The sequence below is a fragment of the Pipistrellus hanaki genome (genome assembly GCF_964339955.1).
Source record: "Pipistrellus hanaki genome assembly, chromosome: 2".
Classification (NCBI taxonomy): Eukaryota; Metazoa; Chordata; class Mammalia; order Chiroptera; family Vespertilionidae; genus Pipistrellus; species Pipistrellus hanaki.
The window spans coordinates 120,875,427-120,890,992 of NC_140504.1; the positions used below are offsets into that span (position 1 = coordinate 120,875,427).

The 15,566-nt window shown below is 37.0% G+C and overlaps 1 protein-coding gene across 3 annotated transcripts in view; it reads left to right on the top strand.

The window, feature by feature from the left end:
- The window catches only part of TMEM170B (transmembrane protein 170B), a 39,107-nt gene that overhangs the window by 6,171 nt on the left and 17,370 nt on the right, over nt 1–15,566 (top strand). For 2 of the 3 annotated variants that reach the window (XR_014793999.1, XM_084872768.1), the window contains exon 2: nt 14,775–14,945. The exons of the other annotated variant lie outside the window; for it this stretch is intronic. Coding sequence is in view for 1 of the 2 variants with exons in the window: in XM_084872768.1 (XP_084728894.1) it covers nt 14,775–14,945 (171 nt within the window). In the remaining variant the exon portion in view is untranslated. The remainder of the gene's footprint in view (nt 1–14,774; nt 14,946–15,566) is intronic. 3 annotated transcript variants of the gene reach the window in all.

A 15,566-nucleotide genomic window follows, 5' to 3' on the forward strand; every position in this document is an offset into this window, starting at 1 on the left:
CAATTTAATAGTTAACTAGTAGTTAACTATTAAGTACAAATTTATCTTTGCTCTGTTCAGTTGTGATAGGCTAATTATGTATTTTTTAAAATATATTTTTATTGATTTCAGAGAAGAAGGGAGAAGGAGCGAGAGCTAGAAACATCAGCGATGAGAGAAAATTCCTTGACCTGCTGCCTCCTGCATACCCCCTACTGGGGATACTCTCAACAACCCGGGCATGTCCTGACCAGGAATCGAACTGTGACCTCCTGGTTCATAAGTCAGTGCTGAACAACTGAGCCATGCTGGCTGTGCTGATTATGTATTTTTAATGACTAAGTATTTTAACAAAAATCATATAGTGAACAGTGGCAGTAGCAACACATTTGAGAGAGTTCTCATTAGGCTGTTAAATTCCAATGACTAGCTAAGTAAATGAAACTTTGAAATAGAAAAAGATTTTCCACCAAATTTCATACAAAAAAACAACAACGCCGAAACCGGTTTGGCTCAATGGATAGAGCGTCGGCTTGGGGACTGAAAGGTCCTGGGTTCGATTCCGATCAAGGGCATGTACCTGAGTTGCGGGCATATCCCTAGTAGGGGGTGTGCAAGAGGCAGCTGATCGATGACTCTTTCTCATCGATGTTTCTAACTTTCTAACTCCCTCCCTCTCTGTACAAAATCAATAAAATATATTAAAAACATAACCAAAAAAAACACCTTTTACCTGGATTCAGTTACTTGTGTTCTTATAATATAATCTTGTAATATAGTCTAGGAGCATGTTATGAACTTATTGCAGTATGACTAGGACAAATGAAACCGTTTTAAGGAATATAAGTTGCTAGATTAATTAGTATTATCATATTAACATATCCAGTATCTTCTTTTATTTGATATTCTATCTTAATATTTGAAGGTAAATCAGTTTTCTAAGTTTATTTCATGAATCTGACATGGTTTGTAATAATTCTTACATTAAAAAAATTAATTTTTAGGGTTTCAATACTAAGGAAAGAGAGTGATACATTTCCTTTTAAGACATTTTACTTTTAGTAGTTAACAACACTTAACACTTTTTAGTGTGGTGGTCATAATTCTGAGGCAGTTATGAATATCATATTATTGGATCCTCATAATAACCAGGTGAGGTCAGGGACCATTATTGATTCCACTTTTAAAACAAGAGAAACTGTTATAGGCAATATCTTGCTCCTGCTTACAAAATACATAATCTAGGACTTGAAAAATTATCAATCAATCCAAGTAAGCAAACATTGGATTAACTGTAGTGGACATGATGTTGTCAGAGATACTATAACATGTCATGACTTTTTAAGAAGCTTATGTTGTAGTGAGTATGAATTTATAGATCTTGGTATTCGTTATTTATTGCTGAGTAATAAATTACCCCGGAATTTAGCAGTTTAAAACCAAACACGTTATTTTCTCATACAGTTCCTGATACTCGGGAATCTGGGAATGGTTTTGCTGGTGGCAGCTCATCGTTTTACAGAGGTAACAGTCAAGCTGTCAGCCTGGACTGCAGTCTACAGACCTGACTGCTGGAGGGTTGTTCATTTCCAGGCACTTTCATGTGACTGCTGGTAGGAGGGATCCAGGTGCTGCTTGTAACATGGCTTTCGCCATACTGAGTGGCCAGAGGGAGAGAAACCAAAAACAGAAGTCCTAGGGTCTCTTACAATCTAATCTTGGAAGTGGTATCTCATCACTTCTGCTGTACTCTGGTCACACAGCTCTGGTATATTGTGCAGGGGACTGTACCAGATCAGGGTCATTGGGGGTCTCCCAGAGCCTGGCTGCTCAGTCCTGGAGGTAGGTATGGGGAATGAGGCCCTGAACGGGAAGACAATGTAGTGGGTGAGGGGATAAAATATCTGTAAGAGGAACAGGTGCCTAGAAGAAGCAAAACCCATCTTGATACATTGAAGAAAATGCAGTGTCTAGCATTTTTAAGGTTTAATTTATTGGTTATTTCTTGATCATGAGTCATGTGTCAGTCTCTGGTAAATACCGATAAAGATGAAAATATCAATCATTGTCCCTAAGAAGCTCATGAGCTAATGACACCGACTAACCATCAGGTAAACTCTCGAGCCGCAGTTTGCTGCTCTGTTGACTAATGAGTTTGCCGACCATTGGGCTAAGTAATTCTTTTGTGGCTTGTTGAGTTCAGGGAGAACCAGGTAGTGGGATTTTGAAGGCAACAGAAGAGGTAGAAAGTGGAGAAAGAACCTGTTTATGGGGTGATGGAGAGAAAGGAAATATAAACTGCCTATAGGAAAACTATCAGGACTTGATTAAGTTTAAAAGTATTACTTGAATATCTGTCCAACTAAGATGTTTTCATTCATAATGTGAAACTGGATTTTCATTATCAAATTCTCCTTCTTCCATTCCTTCCCATGAATTACTTTAATCCCGCAGGATTTCTAAATCTTGCTAATATTGGAATCATCTGGGGCTGGCTAAGGGTACAGATCCAGGGCCTGTCTATGGAATTAGGGACTTTGAGAACAGAGGCTAGGAAACCACCTTTTAAACTAGCTCTTCAGGTAATTTTGTTATTGAAGGTTCAAGGATTGAGAACACCTGATTTTTAAAAACTAAGTTTTTTAGTGATCAAATTGTATGTAAGATATATAATGCATTTTAATATGGAGTATTTAGTCAAGTTAAAATATCAATATTAATGATCCATGTATTTTCAAGAGGATGCTATAACCAGTTTTTTTAAGTGACTTTTAGCATTATGATCATAAATCTTTTAAAAATGTTTTCTTTATATGAATAAATAAAGCTATAGAGAATAATGCTTATGAAATAATTGTATTTTTAAAATTCTAGACAGTTTATTTTTGTATGCAAATAAAGAGTCTAAATAAGCACTAGGTCTTTGAGTTTATAAGAACTGAGTTTTATCCTTGAATGCTACTAATTAGCCTTTACACTTAAGATAACCCACCTATTTCCGAGGCCTAGGTTTTCTCATTTCATATTGAAAGCTGATTTAGAAATTTTGATGAGTTGAGAAAAGTTTAGAATTGTACTATGAGTTAAGAAAAATGTTTATATTTGCATTGAAACTTGTTTCTTTACTCTGTAAAACTAAGAAACTTTTTTTTAATGGGGACTTCTTCAGATATTTTAATATGCTAATTCATTAGGTTTTGATTTATGATCTAGAAAATCTTTGGTGTCTAAATACCATTTAATAGCTCTTATAATTAGGCCTTAAAATTTGGTTTAGGAAACTGGATTCAGTATCTGAAGATCCCTTTAAGTTCTGAAGATCCCTTCAAGTTCTGTTTTTTTAATCCCCATGCGGTATAAACCTCTCCCTCAGGATTCTATCAATAATACCTGAGGCATGACTGTCTTGACATGCTTGTGCATTGCTTACTTAGTTTTTCCGGTGGTGCTTTTATTTTCTGATCTGCCATTCATGTTAATAATTTGTTGGGTATTTCATTATAAGTTCTGCTTATTAATGTAAAAAGTTCATTTTTCAGTATTCTTTGTCAATACCTTTTTGTAATGTATCTTGAGATCATTTGCTGAGTTAAGGACAGTGACTAAATCAAACAAATGTAATTTAAGATGCTTGAGGGCAGACAAGTAATAACAATAGAACTATTGCATAATCTCTGTTATAATTTTATAATTAGATTCAGATTCTGATTTATAAACCCTATATTTTATAACTGAGTGATAACATCATTTATGAGAAAGAACAAACTGAATGACATCCTTAGGAAGATAGTGCTGTGGCTTAAATATAGAGCAATTTTTTGAACTATTTTTAATAGCTTAATCTGATTTCTTTAAAGCAATTGATATTCAGATTGTTTTAAATTAAGCACCTGTTTTTCTAAGAATTTTACTATTCAATGATGAGTACTGTAATTTACAGTTTAAAGTTACATAATTATCTAGTGAAAGGGTAATTTAGTTTAAGTGGGTAATAAACAGTATTGCCATAAGCTTTAAGAGAAGCAGTATTTTAAAGTAGTTCTTGAAGGTGTCACAATTAAATTTAAAATCTAGTGTTTTTGCTCATTTTTAAGTAGAATTAAATATCCAACACAGCTCTAACTTCTATGTTAAATGAGGTTTCAAGTGCAAAAACAGTAACTTATTTTTAAAACTGGTTAAAATGTTAGTGTGATTAAAAATAAGAAATATGTCTTATGTTTATCTTCACTGTTACGCATTTCTTTGTGTAGAGTTAGGATTCCATGTAGTATTATACTTCTGTCTGAAGAACTTCCTTTAATATGTTTCATAGCTCAGGTCTGTAGGCAGTTAATTCTCCCAGCATTTTTGTTTCTGGAAAAAGTCTTCATTTCACCTTCAGTTGTGAAAGGTATCTCTCTTGAATATAGATTCCTGGCTTTACAGATTTTTTTTCTTTCAGTAGTTTTAAAAAATGTTATTCTGTTGTCTTCTGGTTTGATAGTTTTTGATGAGAAGTATGCTCTAATTTTTATCTTTGTTCCTCTGTGTCTAATATAACTGGAGTCCTAGGAGGAAAAGAGAGAATGGAGAAGAAAAATATTTGAAGAGAAACTATTTGAACCATTTGAAATTATTCCATAGCTCTTGGATGGTTTCTATTTGTCCTTCTATTATATTTCAGTTTGAATAATTTCTACTGTTTATCTTATAAGTTCACTGATTCTCTGCTTAGCTGTGTCCAGTCTGCTGGTGAGCCTACCAGTATTAAAGAAATTCTTTATCTCTGAGGTATTTTTGTTGTTCTGTACTTTAAAACAATTTCTAGGATTTTCATTTTACTTTTTCCTAGTTTCTATCTCTTTGCTGAAATTTCTCTGTTTATGTGAGCTGTCCACCTTTTTCATGAGAGCCTTTAATGTGTTAATTATAGTTATTTTAAAGTCCTTGTCTGGTTATTCCAAAATCTGATCATCTCTGGGTCTGGCTTTGTTGGTCACTTTATTTCTTAGCAGTGGGTTGTTTTTACTGTTTTTGAGTGGGTCTCATAATTTATTTTTTAAATTCTTTTTTTTTTAAAATATATTTTATTGATTTTGTACAGAGAGGAAGGGAGAGAGATAGAAAGCTAGAAACATCGATGAGAGAGAGTCATCGATCAGCTGCCTCATGCACACCTCCTACTGGGGATATGCCCGCAACCAAGGTACATGCCCTTGACCGGAATCGAACCCGGGTCCCTTCAGTCCCCAAGCCGACGCTCTATCCATTGAGCCAAACCGGTCTCGGCTATTTTTTAAATTCTTACCTGAGAATATGTTTATTGATTTTAGAAAGAAAGGGAGAGAGAAAGAGAAGTGAGAGAAATATCCATCAGTTGCCTCCATTACATGCCCAGACTGGGGATTGAACCCTTAACCTAGATATGTGCCCTGATTGGGAACTGAGCCCACACCCTTTTGGTGTATGGGATGAAGCTCCAACCAACTAAGCCACCTGGCCAGGACTGTCTCATAATTTTTTATTAAATGTAGGACTTTATATGCATAGAGTACAGACTGAAGTATGTAGTATTTATGCCAGCAAATGGGCTGCTGCTTGTTAGACCAGAGTGTGAAGAGTTGATTTAATCTCCTCAGGAGTAAGCTGAGTTTGAGTTGTGTTGTTGTTATGGTTACCTTCAATGTGCTACAGGCTTCAGAGTCTATAGAAATTGCTGCTGTTGCCATGTCCCTGTGCTGCAGGGTTATTCTCAGTGTTAGTGCTGTATGTCAGATTTTAGCTATCTCTGCATGCCTACACCACAGAAGGATTGTCAGTCCACGCACTTCCCTTCCCCCAGTGGCAGACTTCTGTTGCTTGTTACTTAGTGTTTGGCTCATGGTGGAGGCAGGAAGATTTCTTTGCTGACCTGGTCTAGTTTTAGTCTTTGGTAAACTCTGTATTAGGATTTTGAGAATTGGACTGTATTTTTTTGCCTTTTAGAACCATGGTAGCCACACTATTCCTTGTATCAGGTAATCTTGCCTGCTTCCTGGCACTTTCTATTATTCAAAACAAAAGACTTAAGCCATTGGGGGAGAGCAACCTCAAGACCAGAGTTTTTGCAGTTTCATATTCTTCGTTGCATGTAATTCTATGACTTGATCATTATATCTTAGAGCATTTTTTTTTCTCATTCGTGGCTGTGCATGAGTCACCTGGGAACTTCAAAGATTTCTGATGCCCAATTAAATCAGAATGTCTAGGGTGGTATTTCTTTTAGGCTCTCCCAAGTCACTCCAACATACAGGAGCGGGGTCTGAGAACCATCCGACACCCCTATTCCTCACCCTCATTGCATCTCCAGTATGTTTATAGTTTGGTTAATCCTGTTTATTTTTGAAAACTCAGGTGTAGCAATGTGTTCTCTTGCAATCTTCTTTGATATTCCTTCCTTTTGCTGAGGATTCTATATCCCATAGTACTAGCTGCATAATGTGCTATGAAGAACTTAAGGTATTTAAAATATATGCATCATTATAAACATAAGTATCATTAATTAAATACCAAATGTGTTCTTGATAATATATGAAAGTACTGTGACTAATTTTCAATGGGATATGGGACAGCGCAGGAACCAGCTACATATGTCAAATCATTAGACCAGGAATCAGCAACTTTTTCGGTAAAGGCCAGTACTCAACATCCTCAACATATAGTAACTGCAGTAAATATTTTTGGCTTTGCTGACCATATGATCTCTATCCCAACTACTCAGCTCTGCACATTGTAGCATGAACATAGCTATAGACAATGTGAATGGGCATATCTGCATTCAAATAAAACTTTATGAACAATGAAATTTGAATTTTTTGTAATTTTCATGTGCCTTGAAATATTGTTTTTGAATTTTTTCAACCATTTCAAAATGTAAAAGCAATTTTTAGCTCACAAACTCAAAGGCTAACACAGCCAAATAAATAATATTTACGTTTATGTGGGCCACAAAAAAACAAAAGCTTCAGTTTTTATAGAAAGGTAGGTTTATTTTGATAAGAACATGCTAAATACAAAGAGCTAAAACAAATGAGTAATCGTTAACATGAAATAATAGAACATTTTAATTAAAATTAATATTTTTTTCAAACATTAACTTACCAGACACTGAATAACTGCACAAATTAATAAGTGTAACGCAAATCTAGTATTTTTCTTGTTCTCTGAAAGCAAAATATTTTCTGTTGCACACACCAAACAAGTCAGTACAAGACTAATGATGTGGCAATTGACTGCTAAAATATTCGCTGTTAGTATTAGTGGAGAGAAATGGTGCACATTGGGCGCTTAAGGGAAATGAATGCAACATGATTATAGTAATCATTCATTACTATATTGTAGTTTGTTATTAATAACTAGAGGACCAGTGCATTAAATTTGTGTATGGGTAGGGTCCCTAGGCCTGGCCTGCAATCAGGGCTGATCAAGTTCCCTGCCTCCTCACCTCCTCCTTCCCTTACCACCTTCACCCCACCAACGCATGGTTCCTCATCTCCTTCCCTCGCTTCCTTAGGGCCCTGCTGCCCCTGGTCGCCTGCCATGTTCTGTGCCGCCTCCCCTGGTAGTCAGCGCACGTCATAGTGAGCAATCGAACTCCTGGTCGAACTCCTGAGGGGACATTTGCATATTAGCTTTATATATATAGATTATGTATAACAGGATATTATAAAAAGTAAGTTACAAAATTTGTATTAAAACATTTCTTACATGTTATTATGTTGGCTGGGCTGCAAAAATATTTGTTGTGGGCCGCGAGTTTGACATGCTTGCTGTACAGAAACAGGCAGTGGATCAGACAGTTATGGGTCATGAGCCATATCTGAGGTTGATCTTATATCTGGGACTTTTTCAGATATAAATGGATCATTTTCCTGAGAACCTAATAAGCCTTCTCTGTTGGATATACCCCCAAATTTAGAAGTTACTCCTATTTGAAACTAGAGAGAGCAAGTTCCAAACCTTAGATTTGCTAGAATGAAAAAAGTTTGAGATACTGAGATAGCCTAATTTGAACACAAATTATTTAAATTTAGAGTGTGCACCATTTCTATAAAGAAGGTGAATACAGCGGGGAGGGGAGGAAGATCTGGGGGAGATAATAGATCAACCGAAGGACTTGTATACATGCATATCAGTGCAACCAATGGACACAAAACTCTGGGGAGGGAGGGGATGTATGGGAGGGAGGGAGGGGGTAAAAAAAAATCAATAAAATATATTAAAAAAAATAATAACATAAAATAAAAACTAAAAAAAAAAAAAAGAAGGTGAAAAATTATGAATGGTCCCCAAATATAGTCTTACTGGCATGGTATCTTCAGCTTGAGGCTTAGAATATGTTGAATACATAGTACATTTTTAGTATCTACTTGCTAATTATATTAAAGGGTTAGATCTCTACAGAGGCTTAAAAATATATTTAGTGTTGTTTAATGACTTGTTTCCTTGTTTTATGACTTTTGGCTTTTTTTTTTTTTTTTAAACAAATACCTCTATGAAACTTTAGCTTAGAGTAGTGATTTCTATCTCTATTGCATGTCATGATTATTTGATAAAAACATGGTAGTTTAGGTCTTACCTCCAGAGTGTATTAGTTGCTCCATGGTAGTTATCATGAGCTGCCTGGGTGAGAACCTTTGGCTTTCTTTGTTTGTTGTTTTTTTTTTGTTAATCTTCACTAAGGATTTTTTCCCCCATTGATTGTTTAGAGAAAGTGGAAGGGAGGGAGGGAGATGAGGATGGGAGAGAGAGAGAGAGAGAGAGAGAGAGAGAGAGAGAGAGAGACAGACACACATATCAATGTGAGAGAGACACATGCATTGGTTGCGTCCTGCACATGTTCCAGGGCCAGGGAACAAACCTGCAACCCAGGTTTGTGATCTTGACCAGAAATTGAATCTGAGACCCCTAGGTACTAACCACTTAGGAACTGGCCAGGGCAAAACCTGTTTTTTAAAAGACAGTATGTTTGCAGTAAAAATTAAAAAAAAAATAAAATTAACAACCTTTCCAACAGGTTGTTAAAAATAAGCAAATGATGCTGAAACCGGTTTGGCTCAGTGGAGAGAGCGTCAGCCTGTGGAATAAAAGGTCCTGAGTTCGATTCCGGTCAAGGGCATATACCTTGGTTGCAGGCACATCCCCAGTAGGGGGTGTGCAAGAGGCAGCTGATTGATGATTCTCATCATGTTTCTAACTCTCTATCCCTCTCTCTTCCTCTCTGTAAAAAATCAATAAAATATATTTTAAAAAATAAGCAAATGATAAAGAATATATAAAATGTCATTCATCTTGTATCTTAGCTTTAAAAGATAGCCATTGTCAAGTATTTTGTTTACTATACATTTTATGTACATATATAAACGTGTAATTTTTTAAACAAATAGGATCAAACATTATATATCATTCTTTGACTTATTTTTATTCAGTTAATATATTCTAAACATTGAAAGTTCATTTTTCATAAATAATTTTCCCACGGATAAAAATCAAAAGCACAGAATATAATTTCTGAGTGACTCGGCAACCAGGGCTGATGAGGTGCAGATTTCAAGTTAGGGCTATTACTATTATAGTATTGCTTGGAGGCTGGAACAAATCACAACTCTCCTGCCCCCCGTCTCACTAAAAAGTAAACAAACACTGCAAAAATCCAGGCAAAACTACTGTAAGATGAAGATTATGGACAGCCTTCAATAGGGAGAAACAACTAAAGGGCTTCCTAAAATGTGCCCAGGAAGAAGGGGTACTTCTTCCATGGAATTAAAGTGATTGTATGGATGGCATGCTTCTAAGTTTCTGTGTTGTGCATTGTACTTTAAATTTTTGTATTTGTCTAGCACTAGCAAAGGCTCCCTCTGGCTTCCTTCCTTCACTATTGCTTAATTGCTAGAAAGTTGGATCAGATGAATTATGGATGGAAAGGAGAAACTGGGATTCTTAGTGTTCAAGTTAGCTGTAGGACCTAGACAGTTAAAGCAAAAAAAAAAAAAAAAAAAATGTGATGTTCTACTCCTGTCCTCTTAGTACCTGTTCTTCCTCTGGGGTTTTTGGACAACTCTTCTTGCTCTACTCTTAGGATCCTTCACTTCTCTTCATCTGGACTAACCCAGTAGGTTTTCTGGGTTTGCCAGTGGTGAGTAGAAACTTAGACAGGCTTGTTTACCCAGAACAGATCAAGATCTTTAGAGGCCATGCTCAGTGACAGGGTTGTATTAATCTATCAGGTAATTCAAAATAATAGTAGTAACATAATACCTAAGTTAGTTGTAGATATTTTCAGTGGAGTTTTTTTTTCTCCATGATATATCATATATATATATATATATATATATATATATATATATATATATATGTATTTTATTGATTTTTCTTACAGAGAGGAAGGGAGAGGGATAGAGAGCTAGAAACGTCGATGAGAGAGAACCATCGACCAGCTGCCTCTTGCACACCCCCTACCGGGGATGTGCCCGCAACCAATGTACATGCCCTTGACCGGAATTGAACCTGGGACCTTTCAGTCCACAGACCGACGCTCTACCGCTGAGCCAAACCGGTTTCGGCCATATATATATATTTTTTAAAGCAAGAGAAACATAAAAGAAAATTTGAGTTTAGGTACTTTGTTCTCAGTCAGTTTAAGGGATAATCCTGGACTGGTCATTAGAGGACCATTTAAGATTCCTTTTTAGTTATATAATTCTTTTATAACTTGGGGTTTGTTAAAACATTAATTTTAAAATTTACTTTTCCTAATTATTAGGTAAATTTATCATTGATGTCAATATTTTATAGTGTCAAATAATCCCGCACTCTTGGTGTTTGTTAAATGCAGTCAAGAAATTTTAATCTACTTGTATTAGAAGGACAACAAAGAAAAGTGCTTTAGGGGAAATACATCTGATAAGCTATCAGAAGTGGTCTTAGTATACAAGCACATTGTGACTTATTAGGATTATGTTTTCTGTTGAGAGCCCTTTCTTGTCTTAGTGCACTCTCTACAGTGCATTAGTACTCCCTTACATTTTTACTTTATTGAGTTCACTTTGGAAAAATTATCTTTTTAAATATAAATTTTATCTTATGAGCAGGTTAAGCATTTTTGTCTTTAATTCATTTATTATAAGGTGAAGCCATTGGTTTGAGTGTGATAGCATGAAAGCACTATTTCCCTGAAAACTAGAAGAGAGAAAACCCTTTAAAAGGAAAGATCTGTCTATTTTTCCTTTATTACCAGTATCTATCTCATGCCATTGAGAAGCATGCATGGTATTTTAAAGTACACTGGAAAATATATCAGATGTCTCCAGTGAAATGATTTCGAATGATTTGAGTCCATTCTAAGGATCAATTTTTTAGAATTTGGAATCTATCTTCCCTTTTTTTATTTTAAAAAATATATCTTTTTATTTTGAGATAATTATAGACTTAGATGCAGTTGTAAGGAATAAAACAGAGTGAGCCCCTGTGCTCTTTACCTAATGGAAATCTCTTGAAAAGCACAGTATAATATTAATGCAATCCACAAACCTTCAGACTTCACTGGTATTGTATACTTGTACTCGTGTGTGTATGTATGTATTTAGTTGCCTACAGTTTATCACTTTTATATATACTCATCATCATAGTCAAAATACAAAACAGTTTTATTGCCACAAAAACCCCTAGTGTTACCCCTTTATAATCTGCTTCCTTTCTCCAGAGAGATTTTTGTTTGGTTTTTAAATACCTATTCATTTATAGTCTTGACTTAAAATAATTATCTTTTAAATTTCCACCCAAAAGTTTTAAAATTTTTACTTATTTGTGTGGGGGGAAAAAAAAATCTATACTAATAAAAGGGTAATATGCTAATTAGACCGGACATCTTCTGGACATCCTTTCAGGCAAAGTCACTGTGGGGCTGAGGCAGAGGTGGTTATGAGCAATCAGGCCAGCAGGGGAGAGCAGTTAGGGGGCGATTAAACTGTCGGGGAGTAGTTAGGGAGTGGTCAGACCAGCAAGGGAGGGCAGTTAGGGGGCAATCAGACCGGCAGGGGAGGGCAGTTAGGGGGTGATCAGGCCAGCAGGGGAGGGCAGTTAGGGGCGATCAGGCTGGCAGGGGAGCAGTTAGGGAGCAATCAGGCCAGTAGGCAGAGACAGTTAGGGCCAATCAGGCTGGCAGGCAGAGGTGGTTAGGGGCAATCAGGTTGGCAGGCAGAGGCAGTTAGGGGTGTTCATGTCATCAGGCAAAGGTTGTTAGGGGCGATCAGGCCAGCAGGGTAGTAGTTAGGGGCATCAGGCTGGCAGGCAAGGGTTAGGAGCCAGCGATCCCAGATTGTGAGAGGGATGTCCAACTGCCGGTTGGAATCAGGCCTAAACAGGCAGTTGGACATCCCCCTAAGGGGTTCTGGATTGGAGAGGGTGCAGGCTGGGCTGAGGGATCCTCCCTCCTTGCATGAATTTTGTACACCAGGCCTCTAATTTATATATATAAAAGCCTAAGAAACCGAATGACCAGTTGACCCTTTGCTATGATGAACACTGACCACCAGGGAGCAGACACTCAATGCAGGAGCTGCCCCCTGGAGGTTATTGCACTCCCACAGCCAACTTTCTGCAGGCGGCAACCTCCCACAATCCCTCCCCCGGGCCATCAACCTCCCATGGTCCTTCACCCAGTGGCCGCCCTTCCCCCTTCCCGCCCCTGCCAAATCAGTCCCAATCAACAGCCAGGCTGAGGGACCCCACCCATGCATGAATTTATGTGCCAGGCCTCTAGATTATAATATAAAAGTTATCATCTTATTCGTGCAGTTCTGTAGTAAGCACATTCATATTATTGTGCACTAGATCACATAGTTTTTGTCTGCACCCATTAAGTAACAACTCCCCTTTTTCCTCTTTCCCATTCCCCTGGCAACCACCATTCTGTTTTCTGTTTCTGTGAATTTGACTACTATAGATAACTCATATAAGTGGAATCAAATAGTACTTGTTCTTGTAACTAGCTTATTTTATTTTGAAAAAATTCTCAAGATTCATCCATGTTGGAGCAGATGACACGATTGTTTCCTTTTTAAAGCTGAATAATATTCCATTGTATGGAATAAATAAGCTTTAATTCATCCATTTTTATTTTCTGACTTATATTCGATAGAGTGAATACTAGCACAAAGAATAGATGGAATATTTTGCATATGGAACATTTGTATACCAAGGATAAGTCTCAAGGTGACATCTAAACATTCTAGAGTCAGCTCTTTTAACTATAGGTAACAGAAACCTTATCTGAACTAATTTAAATAAAAAAGAAGGATTTTACTAGTATTGCAAGGAAATGGATTGAATATAAGGATGGAATATGGCAGGGTGTTAGAAATTACTAAAAATGGAACTTGGTTGTCTCTAGTTTCTGATGGATATGTTGTTTTTTCACTGTGTATGATGGCTTTTATCACATGACTAGAGGCCTGGTGCACGGATTTGTACACTAGTGGGGTCCCTTGGCCTGGCCCGTACCCTCTCACAATCTGGGACCCCTCAGGGAATGTTGGACTGCTGATTTTGGCCCGATCCCCACAGGCCAGGCCTAGGGATCCCACCCGTGCAAGAATCTGTGCACTGGTCTGGGTTCAGTCCAATCCCCGCAGGCCAGGTCGAGGGACCCCACTAGTGCACGAATCTGTGCACTGGGCCTCTAGTATGCTTATCAGATTGGTTAATCTCTTCCCACCCTCTCCCTTTCCCCCTTCACTCTGAGATTCATCATGTTTCCATTCCTGTGCGTTGAGCATATGCCCCCCTGGTGGTGAGTACGCATCATAGCTACTGGTTGAATAGCCACTTAGGATTATATATATATAGATGATGAAATGGCTCTATACAAAACATGAACCCTTTGGGTTTAACCTCCCAAAGACTTACGTGCTCAAATGGTCCCAGTACAGGATTACCAGGGGACGGGAATGACTGGTGTAGCTGGGCTCAATGGCTTGCTCTGATATGCCTGACCACAAACATGGTCAGGAAATAGAGCCAATGCGAGGGCCCAGCAATATCTATGGGAGCTGTGTGCATCAACTGGGAGGCTGCCTGTTGTCAGAGAAGGGAATGAAGGCTAGAGAGACCAAATGAAAGGGATGCTCATTAACTCTTTATAAACTCAATATCAGTGAACAGTAATTGAGGATATATTGAAGAATAATAGAGTTGTAAGTTTTTGGTAAAGACTATTAAAATGACATAAGGCAAAGAATTCTTAATAAATAAAAAATTCAAACTGTTTAATAGTGTACATAAAGTTGAGAGCCAAGGTGGGAATCACATGAAATTCTTAAAATCATAAAAGATAAATTCATTGACTAATTTCTGGAATGATTTGAATTGAGGAATAGATTTTTAAATGTCTTAACACTGCTATTTAGTGTAGAAAATAGAAATTTACTTATCAAACAGTAATAAATTATATAATTAACTTCAAGAGATTTGAAAATATATGAGGGGTGTCTTAGATAAATTGATGCACTCTGTCTACATAATAGAAATATTTAGAGGAAATTAGTGTAAAGCTTTAACCTTCTGAAGTCATGGAGGGAATTATTTTCCCATTAAGCATTAGCAAGGTTGGTAATTGTTAAAATTTATTTAGTACTACTGTGTGTTAGATACTGTACTAGACATTTTTGTACCTATTATCTCAACCTTCCCCAAACCAGGGGTGCTCACAATTTGTTAAATTGAATTTTCTAACATTTTTTCCCACAGAATTATTAACACTTTGCTTTTCCTTTCAGAGATGTGGTATTGGATCTTTCTCTGGGCTCTCTTCTCCTCTCTGTTTGTCCATGGTGCTGCGGGAGTGCTGATGTTTGTAATGCTGCAGAGGCATAGGCAGGGGAGAGTGATCTCCGTTATTGCAGTCAGCATCGGATTTCTGGCTTCTGTAACTGGAGCAATGATCACTAGTAAGTTGATTTTGTTTTGTTTAAGGACAGAATTTTATATGCACTTATAGTTTTGGTAACATTATTCTTATTGTTCCTGCAACATGTATTCTTTATGTAGAATATTTTTTCAGCACTAATTGCATCTCATTTAGAGCCATGGTTGGCAAACTGTGGCTCGTGAGCCACATGCGGCTCTTTGGCCCCTTGAGTGCAGCTCTTCCACAAAATACCCTGGACTGGGCGAGTCTGTTTTGAAGAAATGGCATTAGAAGAAGTTTAAGTTTAAAAAATTTGGCTCTCAAAAGAAATTTCAATTGTTGTACTGTTGATATTTGGCTCTGTTGACTAATGAGTTTGTCGACCGCTGACCTAGAGGGTAAAGATCAGTTCACTTATTCATTGAAATAGGTTTTTTTTTTGTTGTTGTTGTTGTTTTTACTTCTATGTGAAGACTCATTATGTTTTGTGGGAAATGCAAAAACTTGTAAAACTTGGCAAAGGGCAAAGCAATTCATGGGAAATTGTATCTTACAGTGGATGTAATTTCTGCGTTAAAGGAGCTCACTATCTCATAAGGGGGAAAGGTAGGCACACAAATATGATAGTGAGGTTGTCCTTAAAAAAAACAGTGAAAATATA